General features: G+C 39.9%; 1 protein-coding gene across 1 annotated transcript in view; it reads left to right on the plus strand.

Moving 5' to 3' along the window:
• Positions 1–24128, plus strand: part of NUP160 (nucleoporin 160) — a 44080-nt gene extending 19952 nt beyond the window's left edge. The window contains exons 12-36 of the mRNA XM_057749226.1: positions 1561–1644; positions 1934–2104; positions 2867–2966; positions 3234–3399; positions 4229–4356; positions 4438–4598; positions 6630–6763; positions 7430–7500; positions 8160–8319; positions 8911–8980; positions 9545–9643; positions 10358–10477; positions 13461–13556; positions 13656–13750; positions 13848–13944; positions 14036–14141; positions 16574–16734; positions 18102–18162; positions 18885–18995; positions 19169–19292; positions 19874–19975; positions 20607–20748; positions 21888–22013; positions 22588–22692; positions 23160–24128. Coding sequence (XP_057605209.1) covers positions 1561–1644; positions 1934–2104; positions 2867–2966; positions 3234–3399; positions 4229–4356; positions 4438–4598; positions 6630–6763; positions 7430–7500; positions 8160–8319; positions 8911–8980; positions 9545–9643; positions 10358–10477; positions 13461–13556; positions 13656–13750; positions 13848–13944; positions 14036–14141; positions 16574–16734; positions 18102–18162; positions 18885–18995; positions 19169–19292; positions 19874–19975; positions 20607–20748; positions 21888–22013; positions 22588–22692; positions 23160–23249 — 2880 coding nt within the window. The 3' untranslated portion in view covers positions 23250–24128. The remainder of the gene's footprint in view (positions 1–1560; positions 1645–1933; positions 2105–2866; positions 2967–3233; positions 3400–4228; positions 4357–4437; positions 4599–6629; positions 6764–7429; positions 7501–8159; positions 8320–8910; positions 8981–9544; positions 9644–10357; positions 10478–13460; positions 13557–13655; positions 13751–13847; positions 13945–14035; positions 14142–16573; positions 16735–18101; positions 18163–18884; positions 18996–19168; positions 19293–19873; positions 19976–20606; positions 20749–21887; positions 22014–22587; positions 22693–23159) is intronic.
• Positions 24129–25538: the final 1410 nt, after the last annotated feature.

Raw genomic sequence — 25538 nt, forward strand, 5'->3', positions numbered from 1 at the left:
TTTATAAATACTATTGTAATTTTTTTAAATGTTCTTTTCATAAAAGTAGCAAGAGTCCCAGCGGGGAGACAGGATTAAGGGCACTTTCCCAATGACTAGTGAAGCGTGCCAGTAGTAAAAAGAGAAGTTTGTACCTACACTGTTGTAAAAATATACCATACTACACTGCATATAATCTCTATACGTGAAAGAAATTTTAAATGTTTTCTTGTGTAGGTTTGATGGTAATGTTTTTACCCTTTTGTTAGTACAGTGAAGATCTGACTTGGTTCAGGTTCAAGAAAACTGTAAAAATCTAAGCTTCAAAGCTACATGGTTTAAGAGATGCTTAACGTTTTCCAAAAGAATTCTTTACTTTAAAGTCACTTAGGCTTCCTTAAATTGCCACTTAGCTTCCTGAATTTAAAATAGAATAATCACTCATAGAATTGAAAAGTTCCTTAGAGTCTGCTGATCTGACCTCCCACACAAAGCGGAAGCACCTTCTGAGGCTTCTCTGACAGACAGCTATTCAGCTTCCAGTTGTCTCTGCCTCCAGTGACAGATTTCTCACTGGCTCTTGTGTGACTTACTGTTCAGAACCGTGCCACTTAAAAGGTCATCCCAAAGAATCCCCTGGTGATCCTGTGGTTAGGACTCGGCACTGTCACTGCCAGGGCCTGGGTTCAGTCCCTGGTCGGGAACTAAAATCCCCTGAGCTAAGAGCACAACACGGCCCAAAAAAAAAAAGTTCACCCCAGTGTTGGGTCAGGTTTAATCCCCCGTCACTCAGGTGACATCTTTCTTTGGGAACTTCATAGAACATGTCTCTTTTCTATAAAGCAACCCTTCAGAATATTTTAAGAATCTGTCCATGTCATCTTTCTCCAGGCTGAATACACCCAGTGCCTTAACTTTCTCTCAGGTGAAATGGTTTTCAAATCTTTGACTTTTCTTCTAGGTACATTCTTAAATATCGGGCTAGTCTGTGTTTTCTGTTTTCTCTCTAATAAAACTCCAGGGTGACATGGTCACTTTCTTCTAAGGTATTATTTCTTTCATCTCATCAGCCTTCTTGTTAACAGTGGTCAAGTGTATGATTTCTCACGGTATCTCTTGCAGACTGAGATACTGAATTATCGGTGAGGCTTTGACCGCAAGCTTTGCTTTAAGAGAGTCAGTCCCAGTAGAGTGACTTCCCTGTGCCACGGCTCTAGCTCGCCTTTTTGCCAGTCAGGATGTATGTATGTGGCATCGTCTGTATCTTCCTTCCGGCCGAGCAATAGGTGTTATGTTTCCTTTTGCTTCTTGTAATGATCCAAATGTACCCTGTTATAATGCTTGCAAATTCATGAGCTTCTGTAGTTTATTCCGGACAATAGAAACTATTTCAAACTTGTTATGATTTCACAGTTAGAAATTATTTGCACAATGTTAAGTGAATGTGTGTTTCAGGCCTGTCCAGTCTCTATTGTGTAGTTGTATATTGCCTCAGTGTCTTCTGAACTGGATCATTTTTCATTCAGTTTTTAGTATTATGTGATACTCTAAAGTGTCTCTTTGTGTCTCTTTTATTTTTAGATTTTCTGCCGAGGTACTGAGAGGAATTTAGATCTCTCTTGGAGTGAACTAAAGAGAGAAGTTACTTTAGCTGTTGAAAGTGAGGTGAGGTTTGGGTAAAGAAAGAATGATAATTTCTTTCATCTCACTGTGGGGCAGATTGGTACTGAGAAACTGTGCACATTGCTCACTGGACCTTGTTAGTAAGATATAAATGTCTAAACCTTTTAATTGGAGAATTAGGTGTATATTTTAGAGTCCATGACATGTATGGATAAGGAATAATCATTTGCCTATAACTTAGCAAAATGATATGAAACAATTATTTTTTGGCAGGGGAAAGATCTTAAATGGTGTCAAGAGTTTCTTTTTTCCTTTTTTTTTTCCTTTGCAGCTCCAAGGAAGTGTAACAGAGTATGAATTTTCCCAGGAAGAGTTCCGAAATTTACAGCAGGAATTCTGGTGCAAGTTCTATGCCTGTTGTCTTCAGTATCAAGAAGCCCTTTCTCATCCTCTTGCCCTACATTTGAATCCACACACAAGCATGGTGTGCCTGTTGAAAAAAGTACGAGCGGAAACATACAGCAAAACTCCTTTAGACTGTTCAGTGGATCTTTCAGAATGTAGTGTCTGTTGTATATTGCAGTTAGCTTTTAGGATTTTGGTGGGATTTTTGTTGGGGGTGAGGTTCCTAAAATTATAGTTCATTTGTGTTTAAATAGTCTTCTGCATTATTTATACTTTTTTACATCTTGTTTACCTTTTATGTTGAAGTGATTTCTAATTTGAAAGTTATGAGACTAGCACAAAGAACTTCTGTATACCCTTCACCCAGATTCACTGTTTATTAACTTCTAGTTGCTTTTCTTCTGTCTGTAGATATGTTTTTTTCTTCCTGAGCCACTTGAGAGTTAGTTGTAGACATCATTTTCCTTAACCCTTATGCATTTTAGCACACATCTAAGCACAGGGTGTTCTTCCATGACCACAGTATGATGTAAAGATCAGGCAGCTTGATATTGATATTATATGCTTTATATTCAGATTTTACCACTTGTGCTTATAATTTTTCTTCTTGATCTAGGATCCAGTCCAAGATCGTACATATATTTAGTTGTCGTGTTTCTTTAGCCTAATCTCCAGCTGTTGTCAGCCTTTCTTTGTCTTTCGTGACATTGACATTTTTTGAAGACTGTGCCTGTTGTTTGGTGGAGTGTCCGTCAATCTGGGTTTGTGTAGGGCTACCTCATGATAAGATTCAGGTCTCAACTATTTTATAACTTTAAACATTCACTGAAAGATGTAACTGGAAGATTTGTATTTCCAGGGGTACCTGTCTTTCCTTGTGCCTTCCTCCTTAGTGGATCATCTGTATCTCCTACCTGATGAGAATCTTTTGACTGAGGATGAGACAACCATATCTGATGGTAATGATAATTGTTATGTCCGTATTTAAGCTCCCTCCTCCGTGAACCCTGTGCTTTCTTTCACATGGATTCAGAAAACATTGATTCCCTCTGTGACCTTTCCTGACCAATTTACCACATTATAGATACTTTAGGGGACCTTGAAGAGGCCTTAAGACCTCAGATAGATACCTGGCATATAATTATTAATATTTTACTTTAGTATAATATTCACTAGCAGCTCTTCATTGGCTTAAGACATGAATGTCAACTTTCTCTCACTTATAGATGTGGATGTTGCTCGAGATGTCATATGTCTTATAAAATGCCTTCGGCTGATTGGAGAGTCAGTAACCATGGATATGTCAGTAATGATGGAAATGAGTTGTTACAACCTACAGTCTCCAGAAAAGACTGCAGAACAGATTTTGGAAGATTTGATCACTAATAATGTGTAAGGAGAATTTAGGGTAAAGTCCTTTTCCTAAAGGAAATTTAGCAATTCGTAGTGCTAAAATCAGGTTGTTTTTGTTTGTTTGTTTTATTTGGTTGGATTATTTTTATTATTATCAGTGCTGTGTGCGGGCTTTCTCTAGTAGCTGCGGCGAGCGGGGGCTGCTCTTCGTTGTGCACAGGCTTCTCATTGCGGTGGCTTCTCTTCTTGTGGAGCACGAGCTCTAGGCGCGCGGGCTTCAGTAGTTGAAGTGTATGGGCTCAGTACTTGTAGCTCGAGGGTTCTAGAGCACAGGCTCAGTAGTTGTGGGGCACAGACTTCGTTGCTCCACGGCCTGTGGGATCTTCCCAGACCAGGGATTGAACCCATGTTCCCTTCATTGGCAGGTGGATTCTTAACCACTGCGCCACCAGGGAAGTCCCCCAAATCAGGTTTTTGATATACATTCAATTATGTACAAAGTAGTGACTTAAAGGGAGTTGCCATGATTCTGAGTAGGTGTTTCAGCTTTTAAACAGAAAATCTAATATGTGAATTGAGGTCTGGAAACAGACTCATGAATTATGGTCTAGCTGTTAACTGTTAACTGAGATGTAAGTTCTAAAATGTAGAAGTGTTTTTCTCACATTCATTTCGTCTGTCATTTCTGAAAAAAATGAGGGAAAATTTACTACGTGGAGTAAACGTGTCTTGTATGCCGGAGTGCTTATCTCCACTGCTTTATCATGTGGCTGGTTTTCCAGTTTCACAGAGCAGTTAGCTTACAGGACATGTGGAGTCTATCTTACATATTCTCAGTAGTAGTAGACGTTTTCTAATTCCCTTGCAGACACAATGTGATAGAGGATATTTGTAGTAAACTGCAGGAGATGAGGAACCCGATCCATGCCATTGGACTTCTTATACGGGAAATGGATTATGAGACAGAAGTGGAAATGGAAAAGGGATTCAATCCAGGTAAATGACAAAACAACAAATGTACCTCTTTGATTTAAAGAAAACAGTGATACATGTAACTTTCTTTTTTTCAAACTACAGCTCAGCCTTTGAACATTCGCATGAATCTCTCCCAGCTCTATGGCAGTAGCACAGCAGGGCATATTGTGTGCGGAAGTGTGTGTAAAATCGCCAGTACTCGCTTCCTCATCTGCCGAGACCTTTTGATCTTACAGCAGCTGCTGATGAGACTAGGAGATGCAGTAAGTACTACTGGAGGGAAAGCATGTCACATCTGAAACCTCATCTTGACCTATGGGCACGTAGCAGAATGTCAGCTCTGAGAGCACAGAGCCTTCTGTCTTTGTTCACTGCTCTGTCCCCTATGCTTGACGCTTAGTAGGTACTCTGTACATATGTGTTGAATTAAGAATGAGTAAGCATGATAACCTAAAATTACAGGTTAAGAACATACATGAAGCAGGTTATTTTACTCCTAACCTTTGTATATATAATGGTGGGTTAATTTCCTAGGGTGGCTCTCCCAAAACGGGGTATTGTCAGCACACCCTTGCATGTGATAGCAGGGTACCATTTCGTGTGGAGGAGAGAGGATGACAGCACAGGTCACCCTGAGCAGTTCCCAGAGTTTGTTTTGGGGGTCCTCCCCACTCCGTTCTGTGCTGCCTTTTCCATCCTTTTCTTCTCAGGCCACCAGGCTCTTGTTGCTGTGCTGCTGTGCTCGTCTTCTCCCACTGCTGAGTGTTTTAGGTTCAGAAATTATCTCTCTGCCTACCATCAGAAGTCCCATTTATCTCACTCATCTGAGTCTGGCGAGGAAGCAGTCTGATTAAGCTAATTCATGTTCATGTGTAAATAACTGAAAGACCTTTGGAGCTCCCAGGGGCATTTATACTTTTTAAATCAAATTTTATTATCTCAGATACGTTGCTAATGGCGGAATTTCAGGTAAAAATAAGGAAAAAACATTTAGGAAGATGATTTGTTTAGGATCACCAAGGAGAAACAGGGACCTTTCCTGAGAGTCTGTCACTTAGGGCAGCCCTTACTAAGTTCTTTTTAATCTTTGTAGATTCTTCCATTTCTTCAAATTTTGGGGGGGGAGGGGGGAATGGAGTTTTGTTTGTTTCTTTTTGTTTGTTTGTTTGCTGCACAGCTTGTGGGATCTTAGTTCCTTAATTCCCGGGCTCCAGCAGTGAAAGCCTAGAGGAGTCCTAACCACTGGACCCCCAGGGAATTCCCTTTGGGTTTTTTAAGTGATAACTTTTATCAGTTTTTTCTAAACGCAGAATAGATGTTCATTGTAGAATCTCTATATGTAACGCTTTATATATAAAAAAAAAAAGAAAATAAAAATTCATCCGTAATCTTCTACCCAGCGATAACCACTATTTACATTTTGGTATATACCCTTTTTTTTCTCTGCAAATAGTTTTTAAATTTTATTAGAAAATTAGGATATGGTGTATGGTATTTTTTTGTAATCTCTTTGTTTTTATTCTTCCACTTTACAAATCTCACCAGCATGGTCGCATTACTAAGTATCTTGGTACATTATTTTTAATGGTTACCTAGTGTAATTTTAGTTTATTCAGCCAACCCTGTGGCCATCCAGATTGTTGCCAGTTTTCCCCTTGTAGATGGCACTTTCTGTACCCCTTTGACTGTGTCTCCGGTATGAATTCTAAGAACTAGAATTGACAGGTCATAAGTTACGCACTTTTTTTTTTTTCTTTTTGGCCATGCCGTATGGCATGTGGGATCTTCGTTTCCCGACCACGAATCAAACCTGTGCCCCCTGCAATGGAAGCGCAGAGTCTTAACCACTGGACCCCCAAGAAAGTCCAGAAGTTACACACACTCTTCAGACTTTTGGTATTCTTGTCCAATTTTCCTCTAATGGTCATACCTATTTTTACCCAAGACCAGAAGCTTAAGAGAGGACTGAAATTTCCCTGTTCCTCTTCTTGAGCTCTCAACCTACAGATTTAGTGAAAGTTAAGCTGTTTGTTGCTGTTTTCTTGTTCACCCTCAGCATCCATGACCTGGTGAAATGGGTTTTTTTTTTAATTTTGTGCTGATGAATGGGTAGGTATTTTTGCTGCCTGCTACCCCAGAATGTGATAGTTATGTTGCTGTTATGTATGTGTGTGTGTGGCTTTTATGTATGCCCTGTGTAACTGTTTGTTATTTTATTTTGCCTCCACCTGAACCTAGGCGTTATCGTTACTAATTACTGTTTACTGTCTCACCCACCCACCCATCATGTATAGGTGATTTTGGGAGCTGGTCAGCTCTTTCAAGCTCAGCAAGACCTACTACATCGAACAGCTCCCCTACTCTTATCTTATTACCTCATTAAGTGGGGAAGTCAGTGCTTGGCAACTGATGTTCCAGTGGACACACTGTGAGTTTCATTGTTCTGATTATTTTAAAAATAAATTGTGAGCTTAATTATTTTTTCCATTGTCTGAAAGAAAAAAAAATTTAACTATTATGCCATAGCATGATATACCTTTAAAATTCAGAGCTTTCAGATACTCCACTCTCTAAAGGTTAAAGGCAAGTTATAAGAATGAAACTAATAAACATATGTTTATTATTATATATGTGTATGTATAATGTAAAGACAAATTCTGTTGAAGGCAAAATAATAAGATGAGGTCATGGGGAACGTTAGACCACACATAAAAATGTGCTAGTTATTAAGGGTAGGCTGAGATTTTTTATAACCAAAAGAAAGAAGAAAATTCAGTATGTACCTACAAAACTCACATTTCAATTAGGTAGGCCATTTGCATTTTTCTGGCACGGGAAGGCTTTTCGTGGCCTGGAGTCTAAGAAATGTCGGCTCTGGCTTCTCATTGGAGGACCACTGAGTGATATGATGGACAACAATCTAAACCATGCGCATTTTCCAGGTTTTTTTCTGCGTTCAGTGGTGCTTTCATGTGTAATTTATTAGTGAAATTGACAGTGTTCTTGATAGGCTAACTTGTTGAAGTAATGTTTAGCATAGGAGAATTTAATGAGCTGGTTTTTTTGTTCCTTTTTTTTTTCCTTTTCCTCACAGGGAGTCTAATCTTCAACATTTATCCGTACTGGAACTGACTGACTCTGGTGCTTTAATGGCAAACAAGTTCGGTAAGGACTGGACTGCGTACGCATTTGACTTTAAGTCTGGCATTTATTGCATATTCATTAAAGTAGCCTTTCGCCACCTTTGCTTTGGAACAGTTGGCTAGGCTGTGCTTTCACTTTGAGAGGGTGAAAGCTCTGGTTGTGGCAAGGGGTTTGTAAAACTGTAGTTCCAGATCAGAGATAAATGGTGTGTGTTTATATATATAATTTCCATTGTATAGTGATACGCCAGTGATTAATTCAGTAAAATCAGTTTTTTAATTTACTAAGTTCAAGTAGCTTTTGTAACCTTGTCTTCATGAACAAATACTCAAAAGGGGCCCTCTCTTAATGCTTGAGAACCATTCTGGAGAATTTATTTGGTATTGTTTTGGTATAAAACTTAGAATCTTAGGACTATAGTTATTGGAGACACTTTCTAGAGAAAAGGAATGACTATAATGTTGATTTAAGTGGCTTTTTTTTATTGCATTTGTATGGTACTTCATAGTTTACAGATTGCTTTTATTCATATTGCCATTGATTACACCAGTGATGCAGTTTATATCTTAAAATAAAAAATGTTCTTTGTTATGGGCATGAGATGAATTGGTAGACTGTCTTAATTGAAAATTGATACTGCTGTGACAACTTGGTGACTATTATCACTTTTTATTTTTAAGTATCTAGCCCTCAGACAATTGTGGAATTATTCTTCCAAGAAGTTGCAAGAAAACACATTATATCTCATCTATTCTCTCAACCAAAGGCACCTCTAAGCCAAAGTGGGTTGAATTGGCCTGAGATGATTACCGCGATTACCAATTATTTATTGCAGCTTTTGTATCCTTTCACTTAAAAGCCAGCTGAATGGTTTCTTCTATCCAAATAGTCTAAGATTCAGTAATATTCTGCCTGTGTAATGGAGATTTTTAATGAGGTTGGATACTTATCCCCTCAACAAGAGATGGTATTTATTTTCAGATATCCCAATTTTTATTTTATTTTAATTTGTTTTTTGTTGTTGTTCAGGCGTTGAGCCAGATTTCATTGGTGCGCACACATTTGATACCTAGATCTCTTTTAAAACATACATTCATCAAACGTTTGTTGAATGGCTCTGTATGCCAGGCACTGTGTTGGGTACTGGGTACCCACTGGCATAGTACGCTGGTGCGGTATACTAGCTGGGGTTAGGAGTGACCACCGGGATGAAACACAGCTTCAGTCCATTGTTTGAGTTCTAACCTAGGTCACTAGGCTCCTCGCGTAGATGTTAAAGTTACATAGTTACGTAGAAAGACCGTGGCCGTGCCACCTTCTCTTTACCTTCTTTTTTAAAATTAAGCCATTTCGTGGAGTTTGATGCCCAACATGTATTGATATATTTAAGTTTTGTCAAAACTGTAAATAGTCTCCTTAACCAATGACTAGATGGCCTAGCAATCCCGGTTGTCTCTTTCTAGAATGTTTGATGGGAAATTGTCAGTATGTGCAGTTGCAGGTGAGTACTATTGAACATTTCAGGACAATCATTCTTGTAAAGAATGGGATTTCTGGGACTTTTTTCTTTGTGACTGTTTCCTGCATTTTACTTGGACTGATGGTGAGAACCACAGTAATTTACACGCGATTACACCGAAACATACTCCAGAGAGACTTTCTTTACTTCCCTCTTGGCAGTATCATTCCTAACAATTGTTTATAGAGTACTTTTTTGTTAATTTTCTCTATTAGGTTCTCTTACCTTCATATACATCCTTTACTGGGATCAAGTCGATTGAACCAGTATATACCAAAAGGTGGAAAATTGCTAAGATGGAAAGTGCATGTTTGTTTACGTGTGTTAGTGTTATTGGACTCCTGTTCGCTTTCTTAAAGTGTCTAATAACCTAGTATAAGAATGCACTTAACAGGATTCGGTTTTAATCTCAAGATGATTTCTAGAAATATAACTTGTGTGTTGAATTGACCGCTGTCTTCTCTCCCTCTGTGAAGAACTTGGAAATGAGTATCTCCTTAAGGAATGTTTATTCTCTAATCAGAAAGCATCTATTATGCCTTTAAGGATTATATTCAACTGCTACATCCCTGGTGTCAAGTCAATGTTGGTTCCTGTCGATTTATGCTGGGACGGTGTTACCTGGTTACAGGAGAGGGACAGAAGGTAAACTGCATTTGAAAGATGAGCAGACTTCAGTGCAAGGAGGACACTTAGTTTCTGTCTAAGGGAGGGGAGGGGATGGGAGGCGTAGAACCCTCCAGAGAAGGATAAAAAAGACTAACAGTGCCAACAAGGGGCGTGATATACCTGTGGGGACCATTTAGCTTCCTGTGCTTTGCAGATTACTTGGGACAGGAAAATATGAAGAAGAAAACACTAAAACCTTCCTGCCCCTGCAGGAGTTTTTAGGGATGCATTTTTGTAAATAAAACTTATTTCTCTATTACATTGTTTTTATTATATCTTTTTTAATGCTGTTTTTTTCCTATTATGGTAGTTTACATTTCTAGTTTTTTCTTGACATTCTGTTATGTAAATTTTCAAACATAAAGTCGGAAGACTTTCATATTAAACAATCATATACCCCCCACTCAGATTCTACAAATGTTAACATGTTGCTGCAGTTGGTGTATCACATTTATCCATCAATTATCTTATTACAGTTTACTTTTTAATTAACAGCATTTAAGTTAAAAAGTTAGATACATTAAAGAAAATATTAAATAACACATCAGAGAGTTTAGATGTGACAGAAACTGCAAACGTGGTCAGTGCATTTTATGTTTTTGGCTTTCCTTAGTACGGGAACCCTTGACTGTAGCACCTAGAAGTACAATGGTCTATCACAAGTCATTTTGTGTTCTCCTATTTCTCCAGGCTCTGGAATGCTTTTGCCAGGCAGCATCTGAAGTGGGCAAAGAGGACTTCTTAGATCGCTTGATCCGTTCAGAGGATGGGGAGATTGTGTCCACCCCAAGGCTGCAGTATTATGATAAGGTATGTTCTGTCATGGTTTGGTCCTTCCTACACCACCCTGTGTAAAAATGTAACGGGGTAAAGGAGGCAGATAAATTTAGGAGTTTAGGATTACATGTACACACTGCTACATATGAAATAGGTAACCAACAAGGACCTACTGTATAGCACAAGGAAGTATGCTCAATATCTTGTAATAACCATTTATAATGGAAAAGAATCTGAGGAAAAAATATGAATATATAGATATAGATAAATATGTATAACTGAGTCACTTTGCTGTACATTTTAAACTAATACAACATTGTAAATTAACTATACTTCAGTTAAAAATGTATCTGAAATACATTGCTTTGGGTTTTTTTAATATATATAAATTTATTTATTTATTGGCTGCGTTGGGGCTTTGTTGCTGCGCGTGGGCTTTCTCTCGTTGCAGTGAGCGGGGGCTACTCTTCGTTGCAGTGCACAGGCTTCTCATTGCAGTGGCTTCTCTTGTGGAGCAGGGACTTCTAGGTGTGTGGGCTTCAGTGGCTGTGGCACACAGGCTTAGTTGCTCTGTGGCATGTGGACATGTGGGATCCTCCTGGCCCAGGGCTGGAACCCGAGCAGGTGGATTCTTCTTTTTTTTCTTTTTTTTTTTTTTTTGGCTGCGTTGTGTCTTCATTGCTGTGCACAGGCTTTCTCTAGTTGTGGTGCGCGGGGGCCACCCTTCATTGTGGTGTGCAGGCTTCTCATTGCAGTGGCTTCTCTTGTTGCAGAGCACAGTCTAGGCACGTGGGCTTCAGTAGTTGTGGCACATGGGTCAGTAGTTGTGGCTTACGGGCTCTAGCGCATAGGCTCAGTAGTTGTGGTTTACCGGTTTATTTGCTCCGTGGCATGTGGGATCTTCCCGGACTAGGGCTCAAACCCGTGTCTCTTTCATTGGCAGGTGGATTCTTAACCACTGCACCGCCAGGAAAGTCCCATTGCTTTGGTATTTGGGGAAAAAAATAACAAAAATTTAATCATTCCCTGAACTTCTGAGTGAAGAGAAAAATGAATTTGCCTAGAGAAATTGAGGAAACATGTATTTTTAATTAAATTTGATAAATGTTTTTAACTTAAATGAAGTTCCCATCATGATATCATTTTATTAGCCCTCTCATCATTAGAACTTTATTACTTAATATTAGTCTTGCTGATATCTCAACGAATTAACTTGTAATGCTGTATTTAGTCTTAGTTTATGATTTAGCTCTGGGTACCCCTCCTGACCTTTTTTTCCTTCTACTCTTTCCTCTGGTCACTCACGCAGTTGTAACAGTTGTGGCCTTCTTACTATCTCATACAAGCCAAGCACATACTCTGTTCTCTTCAGGATCTTTCTTCTGCCTGCTGGTCCCTCATCCCATAATGCTCTTCCTCCAGGTCGTCAGGTTTCTCACGCCCTCCCTTCATTCCGGTCTCTTCTCCTGCGTCACCTCCTGAGAGTCCCTCCCTGCCGCGCCTGCTCAGAAGCAGAGTAGCTGTCGTGCGCGTGTTCTCCTGCACACCTGCCCCTCTCTCCCTTAGTGCAGAGTGAGACACTGTGGACAGTCTCTCTCCTTGCCCTGCTTTATTTTTCTTTATGACATTTAGCCATGCTTGCTGTTATATTTTAGATTTTATGTTATTTATTATCTGCATTTCCTACCGAAAGGTCAGTGCGACAAGGGCAGGCTTCACGGTTTGTTCATTGCTTGTTAAAGAGAAAAATGAATTTATACAGAAGTAGATTTGTAGCTCTTAATAACCCTGTGCCATTCTACTAATGAGAAAAATACTTTGAATTCTAAGGAAAGATTTTCAATATGAGGCCAGATAGTTTTGAGGTATCAGCACATCCTCTGAACATATGTGCAGAATATTTTGCATTTTTCCTGGAGAGGCTCCGTAGTGCTCGTCACTGGAAAGACAAAACATTAAGAATCCTTCCTCCAGTGGACTCGCTCACAGGAGGAGGAAAGTGAGATGTGCTGATGTTTAATATGGGGAGTCGCTCTGGCGCCCTTATTTGGTCCTTTTACCAGGTGGGCGTTTGTCACTGCGCCTCGAGGTAGGCCTCTGGTGCAGAGCAAGGCACAGCGGCGGGGCACAGCGGCGGGGCACAGCGGCGGGGCCCAGCGGCACCCTCACTCACCCGGTCGATTCAGTAGGTTATGTCTGCCTGGTTAAGGTGCTTTACACATTATGTTGCTTAATTTTAATGAAAATCACCAAAAAAAAATATATATATATATATATATGTATAACTGAATCATTTGCTGTATGGCAATAACACAACACTGTAAATCAACTCTACTTCAATTTTAAAAATAAATATAATTTTAAAATAATGAAAATCACCTTCACAATATGGACTTGGCTTTTTAAAATTCCTGTGAAGCAGCCAGATTGAAGATAATATGAACAAACCACATACAAACAAATGAGGAAAAGATAGGTAGGTCTGGCACTTCTGCCTTTGATACAGAGAAATCTTAAATATTAACCAGATAATCTTGGCCATCTTGTTGTCAGCACCTTTGATTTAATCTTTATCTTACCTAGTTACCTTCCTCATTGATTTTTTTTTTTTTAATTTTTTTATTTTTTTAAGATTTATTTTATTATTTATTTTATGTATTTATTTATTTATTGGCTGCATTGAGTCTTCATTGCTGCTCGAGGGTTTTCTCTAGTTGTGGCGAGCAGGGGCTACTCTTCGTTGCATTGAAGGCTTCTCATTGCAGTGGCCTCTCTTGTTGTGGGGCACGGGCTCTAGAGTGCAGGCTCAGTAGTTGTGGCGCACGGGCTTAGTTGCTCCGCGGCACGTGGGATCTTCCCAGCCCAGGGATCGAACCTGTGTCCCCTGCATTGGCAGGCGGGTTCTTAACCACTGTGCCATCAGGGAAACCCCCCTCATTGATTTTAAACCGTATTCCAGTATGAAGTGCACTGCACCATGTGAATATTAATGGACATCTCTTCTGTTTCCCCTTAGGTTTTGCGTCTGCTGGATGTCGTTGGTTTGCCTGAACTGGTTATTCAGTTGGCTACATCAGCGATAACTGAAGCAGGTGATGACTGGAAAAGTCAGGTAAGGACTAACTGTAATCTAGGTGTTGCCCTTGAGGTTTAGCATGGGTGTGGTGTTTTCATTTCTATTGTTCTTTTCTCCCCTGTATTTGATACTTAGGCTACTTTAAGGACGTGCATTTTCAAACATCATTTGGATTTAGGTCACAGTAGCCAAGCATATGAAGCCTTAACCCAGATTCCTGATTCCAGCAGGTAGTCAATCCCACAGTCTTATTTAGAGGAGGCAGTTTGTCAGCCCTGTGCAAGCCACTGAGAAAATTCACCCTCATACCCCTTTCTTTCCTTCTAGGCAGTTAGATTGTCTACGGCAGCTGGTGGTAGTGCTTTGTGAACGCTCACAGCTACAAGATCTGGTAGAGTTTCCCTACGTGAATCTGCATAATGAGGTACTTTGATTTATCCGCTGAGGACTGGACTCGGCTGCTGTGGTTGTCATGCTGGCCACTAACTTGACATCTGATTGCTTCCCCCCTTTAGGTTGTGGGGATAATTGAATCACGTGCGAGAGCTGTGGACCTCATGACTCACAACTACTATGAGCTTCTGTACGCCTTTCACATCTATCGTCACAATTACAGGAAGGGTGAGCAGTGGAAGCATGCGGTCTCTGTGGAGGCAACCTTATCCGTTGCATCCCGTTTTACAAAAGTATTATCTGTTTGACTTCCGTAATTTTTACCTTATCTTTACCATTGGACACGTGTTCTCTACAAGCACTTGGGGAACTTATGTTTAAGTTCAAGATTATCTTCATCTTTTTATGGATTAGCTGTTAGCCTTAAAGGTAGGCATTTCTTGGGAATTCCCTGGCGGTCCACTGGTTAGGACTCCGCACTTTCACTGCCGAGGGCGCGGGTTCAGTCCCTGGTTGGGAAACTAAGATTCCCCACAAGCCACTCAGCATGGCCAAAAAAAAAAAAATGTTCTCCCGTTCTAGAACATTCTTGAGGCAGTTCTAGTGGCATTTTGTATGTATCTCCCATCTAATTTTGAAAGAAACTTTATTTCAGTAAAGGCACCTTGAATTCTTGTGGCTGGTTTTAAGTTCCTGGACCATTTTGCTGTTGGCATTTCTTTCTCTCTTAGTTTTGCTGATCCTTTTGAGAGTACGCTGTGGACGTCATGTCTCAGTGCATAAATACTTCAGATGCATCTCAAGGGCATTTCCTTTTATAACCTCAATACAATTATCAAATTGAGAACATAGAACTAATTTTGTGGATTAAATGTAAAGGTAGTGCTCTTATCTGATGTGCTGTTTATATTTAAATATTGCCAAACATAATGATTTTTTTTAATAATAGTACATTCCCTCCATACTGCCCTCACCCCCTGATCTGGGATCACATCTTGCATTCAATTGTCCTATCTGTTTAGTCTCCTTTAATCTGGATTATTCTTTTAGCCTTACTTTGCCTTTGATAACACTGATATATTTGAAGAGATATTTGAAGAGGAAAGGCCAGTCATTTTTGTAGAATGTTTCTAAACTTGGGTTTGTATGATGACGAACTTTTTATCAGGTCAGCTAAAATGAAGCGATTACATGTCTTTTTTAAGATCATATTTTACAAGATAACCATTGTAGTTACCCTTTGGAACCTCTAACATTTTTATACCATTTTCACTCAATTTTTTATTAGGTTTCTTACTGATTTTCATTGGAAAGAATGGATGGAAGTATTGTGTAGGCATGTTGTTAATATTCCTAATGGTAAAATAAGTTTGCATGTTCTTTGAATAATACAAGAAAGGAAATATAGATGACTCAAGATCTCTCACTGCTTTCACAATGACAACATACATTACACCAACCTTATTAAGACCAGTTTAAAAAAAAAAAAAAGACCAGTTTAGCTAGATTAACGTTCAGGTCTTTCTGGAGTGAAGCTGTTTTTCTGACAAAATGTCTTACGTATTGCAGGTACTCAAAAATATTTGCTGGGATGAAAAATTGATTTGATTTGGAAACTGAAAGAAAATTTTAAAATCTGGTCTGTGATCTTGCGGGACTTCACTGATGGTCCAGTGGTTAAGACTCCGAGCTTGCAATGCAGGGGGCGCAGGTTCAGTCTCTGGTCAGGGAACTAATATCCCGTATGCCACAGGCACAGCCAAAAGGAAAAAAAGGAGTTTATGATCTGGAACAGAGCACCCAGATCTTGGGTGGGGAATAGGTGACAATATGGCTGAGACTAGTTCTCCAAGCTAGTGTTCTGTACTATCTAGTAATGTATCTAAACGTCAAAATAACATTTTAGATGTTTGGGGGGTTTTTTTTTTTTTCTTTTCTCTTTGGAGATGGTATAATACACATAACGTAAACTTTACTATCTTAACCATTTCCAAGTATTTAGTGGTGCTAAATACCTTCACATTACTGTGTAACCAATCTCCAGAATTCTTTTCATCTTGCAAAATGGAAACTATACTCCTTAAACAACTTCCCATTCCCTCCTCCCCCCCATCCCCTGGCAACCACCATTCTACTGTCTGTCTGTAAATTTGGCTACTAGAATCATATAGTATTTGACTTTTCGTGACTGCCTTATTTCACTTAGCATAATGTCTTCAAGGTTCATCCATGTTGTAGCCTGTGTCAGAAGGTATAATATTCCATTGTGTGGATATATTATATTTTGATGGAAACTTGGATGTTTCCATCTTTTGCCTGTTGTGAATAATACTGCTGTGAACAAGGGTGTACAAATAATTCTTCAAGACTCTGCTTTCAGTTTGGAGGGAATGGTATATACCCAAAAGTGGAATTGGTGAATTATAAGATAATTCTATTTTTAATTTTTTTAAGAACTGCCATACTGTTTTCCACAGTGGCAATACCAATTTACACAAGGGTTCCAACTTTTCTACATTCTTACCAGCACGTGATTTTTTGTGGTTTTAAGTTAAACTCAGTTTTGTTTTAAATTTTAATGTTTGATAAGTGTGACAGATTCTCTCTGTACTCTAAAGAGACACATTTTTGAAATTCTAATAGCTGTTATTGCCTCATAGCTGGCACAGTGATGTTTGAGTACGGAATGCGTCTTGGCAGAGAGGTTCGAACTCTCAGGGGACTTGAGAAGCAAGGCAACTGTTACCTGGCTGCTATTAATTGTTTACGACTTATCCGCCCAGAATACGCGTGGATTGTTCAGCCAGCATCTGGTGCAGTGGTATGGAAACTTTCCATCCTGGAACTTGGGGATCATTTAATTTATTTGGTTTGGTCCTTTGAAAACTATTACCTCATTTTGCTTTATTTCGTTTAAAATTTCCACTGGGATATTTGTGAACTTAATCTATTTTTGCAGCAATTCATTTGCTATATGTTACTACCCTTTTAGTTTCCAAGTTCAGAATTATTGTAGGAATAAGCATTACAGAGTGGCTTCGGAGTTAGACATCCTAAGTTCAGGCAAATTACTTAATCTTTTCCTGTCCAGTTAGCCTCTTGCACAAAATAGGGGTGATGATGACAGCAGCTGCCGTGTAGGGTTGTTTGGGTTTTAAATGAGGTGATTCGTGTGATTGCTTAGAACGGAGGTGCCCAAGCCCCGGGATCCAACGCCTGATGATCTGAGGTGGAGCTCATGTAGTAACAATAGAAATAGAGTGCACAGTAAATGTAATGTGCCTGCATTGTGCCGAAACCATCCTGCCTCCCCATCCTTCAAAAAATTGTCTTCCATGAAAAAAAGGTCCCTGGTGCTGAAAAGGTTGGGGACCGCTGGCTTAGAACAGTCACAGTACCTGGCCTGCAGAAAGTGCTCAGTAAATGGTAGCTGCTTTTATTTCATTCATTTTTGTTACTTTAGTCTATTGTTACTATTTTAAAGGAGGTGAACCATGAGGGTTTTTTTTTCATGCTAATGGGGTCATATACTCACAGCTACTTGTATTGTATAGTTCCTGCATGCACTAGGCTGTTTCTCAGAGTTACGGGTGGAGAGTGTAACTCTGGAACCAAGGAAAGTCAAGTGGTTTACATGGAGATCAAGTCCATGTCCTTGGACTCAGTAGCATATTGTAGCTAAGTGAGCCAAGTTCGCAAACTCCATTTCTTTGTCTAGTAGTTACAGTAACTTTATGAGAAGAGCTATGCTAGTTGAAATAAACATAATGTATGTTGAGAGAATTTCAGCCTGAAAGCTCTGGATCATAGTTAATGATATTAAAATAAAATACTCATTTTTCAGAGACTTCCCTGGCGGTCCAGTGGTTAAGACTCTGCGCTTTCACTGCAGGGGCGGGGGTTCAGTCCCTGGTCGGGGAACTAAGATCCCACGTGCCATGCGATGCGACCAAAAAATAAAATAAACTTTTTTATTTTATTTATTTATTTTTTATTTTTTGTTTTTTTTGGGCACACGGGCTTCGTTGCTCCGCGGCCTGTGGGATCTTCCTGGAGCAGGGATCGAACTCATGTCCTCCGCATTGGCAGGCAGACTCCCAACCACTGTGCCACCTAGGAAGCCCAAAATAAACTTTTTTTTAAAAAAACTGATTTTTCACGGTTAAATCTCTTGTTTTGTCTTTTCAGTACGACCGTCCTGGAGCATCCCCGAAGAGGAATCACGATGGAGAATGCACAGCTGCCCCAGGTGAGTCAGGGGTCGCACGCTGATCCTCTGCTGAACAGCAGTTATGTTGCTGTGTTATAGTAGTGTTATCTATAGCTGTTTATTTTTTATATAGTAGTTATAATATGTATAATTATATTGTATATGTACGGTAGTTATATTATTAAAATATAAAGTTCCTTCTAAAGTTTATTTTCAGTATTCTGCTAAAGGTTGTCAGGTAGCCCTTTGAAAACTTTGTTTGAAAATGCTTAAAAAAGAACGTGTATGTGTTGTTTGTTGTGTTTAAATCAGCTTTGTACCAAATGTTTTTATATAGGCTGCTTTGGTATCATCATGGAGTCATGATTTCCTTCCTTAAAGAACCTGGCTCTAGAGTCGGGGACACCTGGTTTTACTTCTGCACCTCACTTTGGGCATGTTCCTCTCTTACTGATGGGAGTTAGCTGTATTTCACAGTTGTAAGAGTTAACTGAGATCATCTGTGGAGCGCCTGGCACGCGCCTCCTCGCCTGCAGCCGTTAGCACTAGAGCACTTGGATTTGACTCAGCTGCAGCATGAGACCCAGGGATGTTGCTTTCTTTTTCAAGTTAGCTTTTATTGAGCCCCTTGTTTTCTCCCCATCTTCATGAAATTAAACTGAATGTTACTTAATGCTTAGTGGAAAGTGACAGGTTGAGTTAGTCTAACAGGCACTTCCTGTGTACTTTGGGAATGGAAGATGTTTGTCTTTGGCTTACAGCGAATAGACAGATTGAAATCCTGGAGCTGGAAGACCTGGAGAAAGAGTGCTCCTTGGCGCGCATCCGCCTCGCCCTGGCCCAGCACGACCCCTCAGCGGTGGCAGTAGCAGGTAGGCACTCGGCACCAGTAGCGCATTTTAGCGCCGGGCAGTGGACGCCGTATGCTAGGTGGGTGTCAGGGCGCGTCATTGTTATTCTGAGGTGTTCATCAAGGAAGCAGTCTGGTTCGGTTCATTGCCACATGCCGTTGGGTGCACTAAATAGCTCTTTTCCATCTCCACAGGAAGTTCGTCCGCGGAGGAGATGGTCACTCTGTTGGTTCAGGCTGGCCTCTTTGACACTGCCATATCACTCTGCCAGACTTTTAAGCTTCCCTTAACGCCCGTCTTCGAGGGACTTGCTTTCAAGTATGTGTGAGCGTGTCTTTCTGTGGTCCTAATTTTCTAACGCAGAAATGCTGCTGTTCGTGTGAGGCAGTAGGCCCGCGAGCCAGCATTCCGTAAGCCACCTGGAAAGCAGTGTTGCTGTGTAATCCACACAGTGGATTTTTAGCTTCTTTTGAGAAATCCTGATCTGGCATTCGCAAGCCCGCATGCCCACAGGACAGCAGGTAACCTTGGCGGTGTCCATTTAGACAAGGCATATGTCCTCCTCAATCCTTTAGGACATCTAGTGGCCCCTGCAGACATTGTTAAAGAGTACTTCTTATTGAAGTTACATTATACCTAAATATTAGTCAAGATGGAAATAAGCCTTCAGAATTTTTCATCAATTTTCTCTCATAAATAAATAATCTCAACACTTACTGATGGCCTTGTGGGTCATCCAGTTGTGTGGCTGTGAGGAGAGGGAAGAGCCAGTAGCCCAGTAGTGAATTTAGTAATAGACTAGAGCTACAGTTGCCATCTTCTCTCCAGTCTCAGGAGCAGAACAATGTGGTGCTTTTAAACAAATTAGTTTACTCTGTGTGGAACCATTTTCATTGCAGATGCATCAAATTGCAGTTTGGAGGAGAAGCAGCACAGGCAGAAGCCTGGGCCTGGCTGGCAGCCAATCAGCTCTCATCAGTCATCACCACGAAGGAGTCTAGGTACAGCCCTGGTCTTCATCTGGCCCTGCGAGGGCTTACGCTGCGTGTCCTTCCCCAGAGTCTACCTGAGTGTACTTCAGTGTCTTCAGAATCCTTCTCTAGCAGCCCTAACCCTCAGTACACTTCCCTTCCCTGAGTTGCATTTATAATTTGTATTATGCAGCTTAGCACTTTAGAATTATAGCATTTTACACTTTTGAAGTCCTCTGACATTATTTTTCAACCCCTAAATTAATATCAGAATTACTATCAGAATACAGATTATGAGATATCACCCTAACCTTCTAAATCAGAACTTCTGCGTGATTCTGATGCTTGATCAGGTTTGGAAACAGTGGTCTGAGCCAACTTCTTTGTTTTAGAAATCTGGAACAAATAAGTACGGTGAATTGTTTAGTTGAGTTAATATGTGGTTATTGGGAAATACAAGAATCCAAGTCATCTAGTTTCTAGAACCACCCCTAAGTCACATTGGCCCTAATAATATTAGTTGTCATTGAGCTGTATTATCAATTCTGTTTTGAGTGTCTAAAGATTTTTTTCCTTGTAAATACGTGTTTTGAATGGTACTCCAATTATCTGTTAAGAATCTGGAACTATCTATCATAAAGTTCTCTCTCCTCTTATCAAGTGCTACAGATGAAGCATGGCGGTTGTTATCAACTTACCTGGAAAGGTACAAAGTCCAGAATAACTTATATCACCACTGTGTGATCAACAAGCTCTTGTCGCATGGAGTGCCTCTGCCTAACTGGCTTATAAACAGTTACAAGGTAAGTCGTATCTTAACTTGTAGAGAGTAAGAACCTGGTCTTTATCATCTTGAATACCTTCATGAGATGATTAAAAAGGAAAAGATACAGTGATAATTTATGGAAATATACTGACTGATATAGCTTCTCAATCTTAGCTAAAAACACTAAGAACAGTTTACTTCGGTCCCTGGGAACTACTGGGTGTTTAGGTTTAAAGTCCCCAGGTTGGCGAGTAAGTTGATGCATGCTTGTGCGCTCACTGAACAGTGAGTATATGTGGGACACAGCAGCTACTCTTCATTACTTAAAAAATTCATAGGACTGGGTGGAATAGTTTGTGAACACTACATCAGTGTTTGTGGGAGTTGTTGTCAAAATTGGGTTCTTGGGCCACCTGCATTACATTATTTTTGGGTGGTGGGCTTCTTCAACATATAGATTCCCAGGCTCCATCCCAGACTTACAGAATCAAATTACCTTGGAGTTGGGGTCCAGGATCTGTATTTTAACAAGGTCCTAATTTGATTCGATGCATGCCTAAGTTTGAGAACTACTGTATCTGAAATACATTGGGCGCGATAGGAGAAGAGAATATAAAGCTTAAAATCAAGAACGTTAATCTGTTTACGTTAGAAAGTAGAGAAGGCAGCTAAGATAGTAAAGGTTAAGATTGTGATCAAATCAGAACATAGAGGCCATAATTGACATAATTAGAAGAGCCCTAAAACTGGGGCTGTTTTCATTCTTCTCTCACCCTGAGTTAAATACACATATGATTCAAGCATTTAAAGTTGGTGATTCTTCTCACGTTTGCATTTGTCATTCATATATTTCTGAGAATTTATGTGACTGTGTTGTCTCTGGTACTCAGCATTTCTGGGAAGGTTTGTTGACTTTTACTACTATGGAAACGAAGTAGGAAAGAATTAAAGTGTGTCTTAGATCACAGAACAGATGAGGAAGGCCACTTAATAGAAAGGGTCTCAGAAGGTGCCCAGAGGTAACTGGGCTCTTGGGAATCCAACCCTCATCCCAAGATGCTCACTTATTTATAATGAAAAGTATAAATGCCAGGGAATCAGATACTCAGCATCCTTTGGTCAACACCCAGGTAAGACAGAAATTGTTAAATGTTCTTAACCACTAACTTTTTACAGAAGGTTGATGCCGCTGAGTTGCTTCGTCTGTACTTAAACTATGACCTTTTAGAAGAAGCTGTGGATTTGGTTTCAGAATATGTGGATGCTGTATTGGGAAAAGGACATCAGTACTTCGGAATTGAGGTAGGCTTATATCCACATTTCCTTTTAATTCTGTGTTATCACTCTTCCCTTTTCCAAAGTTTTTTCCAGATAGTTTGAATCTAAATTTCAGACCAGGGCTTCCTAGGTGGCGCAGTGGTTAAGAATCCGCCTGCCAATGCAGAGGTCACAGGTTCGATCCCAGCTCCAGGAAGATCCCACATGCCGCGGAACAACTAAGCCCGTGTGCCAAAAAAAAAAAATAAATAAATAAATTTCAGACTGGAAATAGTGTCATTCATTGACACTTCTTAGAAGAGTTTTGTTGAGTGTGTTTATCCTTAGTCAGCCCCAGGTCTGCTTTAAGATAAAAGATGATATGAATTTAAAATAACATTTGATTTAACTAAGAAAAGGACCAGTTCCCCAGCTGAAAAGAGATGGGGGTTCCAGTCACGTGCACGTGTGCACACGCACTTGCATGCATACAGTGCAGAATTTCTCATGAAAAAAAAAGTGAAGCACTTCATGTTCTTGAATCCTGTGAGAGTCACTACCCAGAAGAGATGGTTCACTTTTCAGATTTTCTTCAAGTAATGGATTTTTTCCCTGTCAGTTTCCACTGTCTGCAACGGCTCCAATGGTGTGGCTCCCATACTCTTCCATCGATCAGCTTCTTCAGGCTCTGGGAGAGAACAGTGCCAACAGTCACAACCTTGCAGTGAGTAAATCCTCTCCTGGGGCATCTTCGATAAGCCCTTGCACCAGCAGTTACACCCTAATAAAGCCGCTCTTCTGGTTCTCAGGGATTAAGGGGAGGGCAGAAGCCATTTGTCGCCCTTCACACGCTGCCCCGTCCCGGTCCCTTTATGAGATGATTAGTTAAATCAGATGTAACCTTTCTGGTTCTGGGAAGAGAGCTAATAAAGCTTTTATTAAAAATGCTTGATGTGATTTGCATATTTAGAATTTGTCAGGAAAACGGGTGGAGTATTGTATAGCAGGAAAGTCCAGTTTCATGAGTGGAGTCGCAGAGCAGACTCCCGTGCTGAGTGCTGATTAAATGAAGCACAGTGGCTAACAGCTGTATTGGGGGAAATGTGGTTGGTGAAGTCAAAGTGGTTGATAACTTTAGTCTTTTTCAGTGCGCGATCTATTCTCTGATGATTCCCTTCTTTTCTCCTACAGCTATCCCAGAAAATACTTGACAAATTGGAGGACTACCAGCAAAAAGTTGATAAGGCGACACGGGACTTATTATATCGTCGGAACTTGTGATCTGGATGGTTGCCCAGCCTTTGTAACCGCTTGGTGCCTCTTAGGGCTTAAGACTTTCCCCTACAGAAGACCTGTGCTCCAGGCCAGTTTTTCGACCTGTAGATGATGTGTACAACCGTCAGGTCTGCATTCTGCACGAGAGAGGAGGGCAGAGGAGTCACAGGACCTGTGCTTGCTGGTGGTGCTAACACACGATTTCTGGTTTCCAACCTTGGTCTCAGACAGCTGCTTTTGTATATGATTCACAAGCTTTTTTAGAGTTTATATTTTTTTAAACTACCGAAGACATTCTTTATCTGCAGATGAAAACCCACCTACACGTTCCAGAATAGTGAATGCTTGTTCGTTGGTTGTAGCTGACCACCGAAAGCAGTCACTACGCATTCTTTCATTCTTCCCCATCACTTTTTGTATTTCAGTGGATTCTTTTGGTCCAGAGCTGACATGTATTTTCTGTATTGCAAACAGAGGCTAGTGGTTTTGTGTACTCTTGTCATTATTTATTGTGGAGTTTTTTTATGACCTTCAATAAAGTATTGAATCATTTACCTAGATTAAGCCTAACATGATGACCAGCTGTTAAGGATGATATCTTGAATCTGGTTCTGAGGCTAAAGTGGAATAAACTCTTAGCTTAAAAAAAACCTGAAAATTTATCACCTGTAAAAGTAATAGATTTCCAAAGTAAATTCCATTAACCTCTATGATTTATGATAATCAAGCCAGACTTCATACCGGTAGGTAGTCTAATAATGTGTTGGACCAAACTATAAACTTCCCTGGTCAGATTCAGAGGCATTCACGGCCACACATTTGGGGGAATGTGAAAAAATAAACGCTTGAATTTTATTCTGTATATTAAAATGTATCTTTTAAGGAGGTGATCTGTATAGTACTTGCCTGTATGCCCTTTGACCCTTCTTGAGTATTTCATAAGCATTTAATTTTTATACTGTCAATACCATATTTACATTATATATTTTAAATAACAATATTAAGTTTCCCTGTGGTACTATTATTAGTAGATATTGTGGTATGTGGTTCTTGTTTCATTTTATCTCTGCCATGATTAAAGCAAAGTGTTTGATGCAATTAGGGGCTGCAAGAGGTCTTGCCCTTTCAGCTCCATAAACTTGTGGCTTCCAACTGTAGCAAGAAATATATTTTGACATGTATACACATACATAACCGAGAGAAATCTTTCACAAAATATGTATCCTCACTTGCTATATTTTCATGAGTGACTAATGGATGATAACCTAGAGTCTGAAAAATTTCAAACCCTGTTGTAGCCATTTCTGAAGGATAAGAAGTAGCTCGACTGGCCCTGTTCCGGAAAGCTGTTCATTTGCATTGTTGATCAAAACAGTGGTTTCCATGCAGTTCATAAGACACTGACCAGTGTTTCCTGTCCTCGCTGGTTTGGTTCAAGACCTAGAACTCATGCTGGAGCCAGCCCAGCTGTTCCGTCTGTTTTCTTCCACCTTCCTCACTTTGATCTCCAACCAGAGCAGAACGAAGGTGCCCACATTCGTTCACTTGACGTCTCTCATCACTCTGAGTCTGCAATTTTGTTTTCTGGACCATGTGCTGTGTTAATAGCATCATCTTTCCTTGTTTTTTCCAACTCTGGCAATTTTCTGATTACAAGTTGTTATTAAAAGAGCTCCCTTCTTTTTTAGTACTTAACTACCGTTAAATAAAGGTGTGACACTTGGAGGAAAACTTCATAGTTCTTAAATAACATAATGTAACTAATAAGGTTACACTGTTCCAGCCTGTGATGACGGAAGCAGGTATCATTTCTGTTAATAATAGAATTTATGGCACACAGAGTTTCATAGTGACCATTCTTACCAAGTTTATCGCTATGATTTTTGTGATCTAAGAAAGCTCATTTGTCCTACAAGGTCACCCATCAGTGAACACATGCTCGGTAACAGGATTAACCTAATTTACCTCAACCTGATAATACTTTTTTTCCTACTAGAACACAGTATATATTATAGAAAATTCTAACGTTTCTTTGAATCTTCACAGCCCTTTCCAATTTTGTACCTAAAAACAAAGACAGTTCTGGATTATTTTTTAACATAATCAGCTCATCATTAATCCTGAGCCTCAAGAATATACTTTTCTGTGTCTGCACAGAACAATATCAAAAGTTTCTGTAGAATAAAAGAAGGTATTTCTTCCAGTAAAGGAGGCTTTATGGTTTAAATGAACTTCCATGAAACACACAAGGTCAGATAATGTGGTATGATAAAGAATACATCTGGCTGAGACCTC

The sequence above is a fragment of the Hippopotamus amphibius genome, chromosome 9, assembly GCF_030028045.1.
Source record: "Hippopotamus amphibius kiboko isolate mHipAmp2 chromosome 9, mHipAmp2.hap2, whole genome shotgun sequence".
Lineage (NCBI taxonomy): Eukaryota > Metazoa > Chordata > Mammalia > Artiodactyla > Hippopotamidae > Hippopotamus > Hippopotamus amphibius.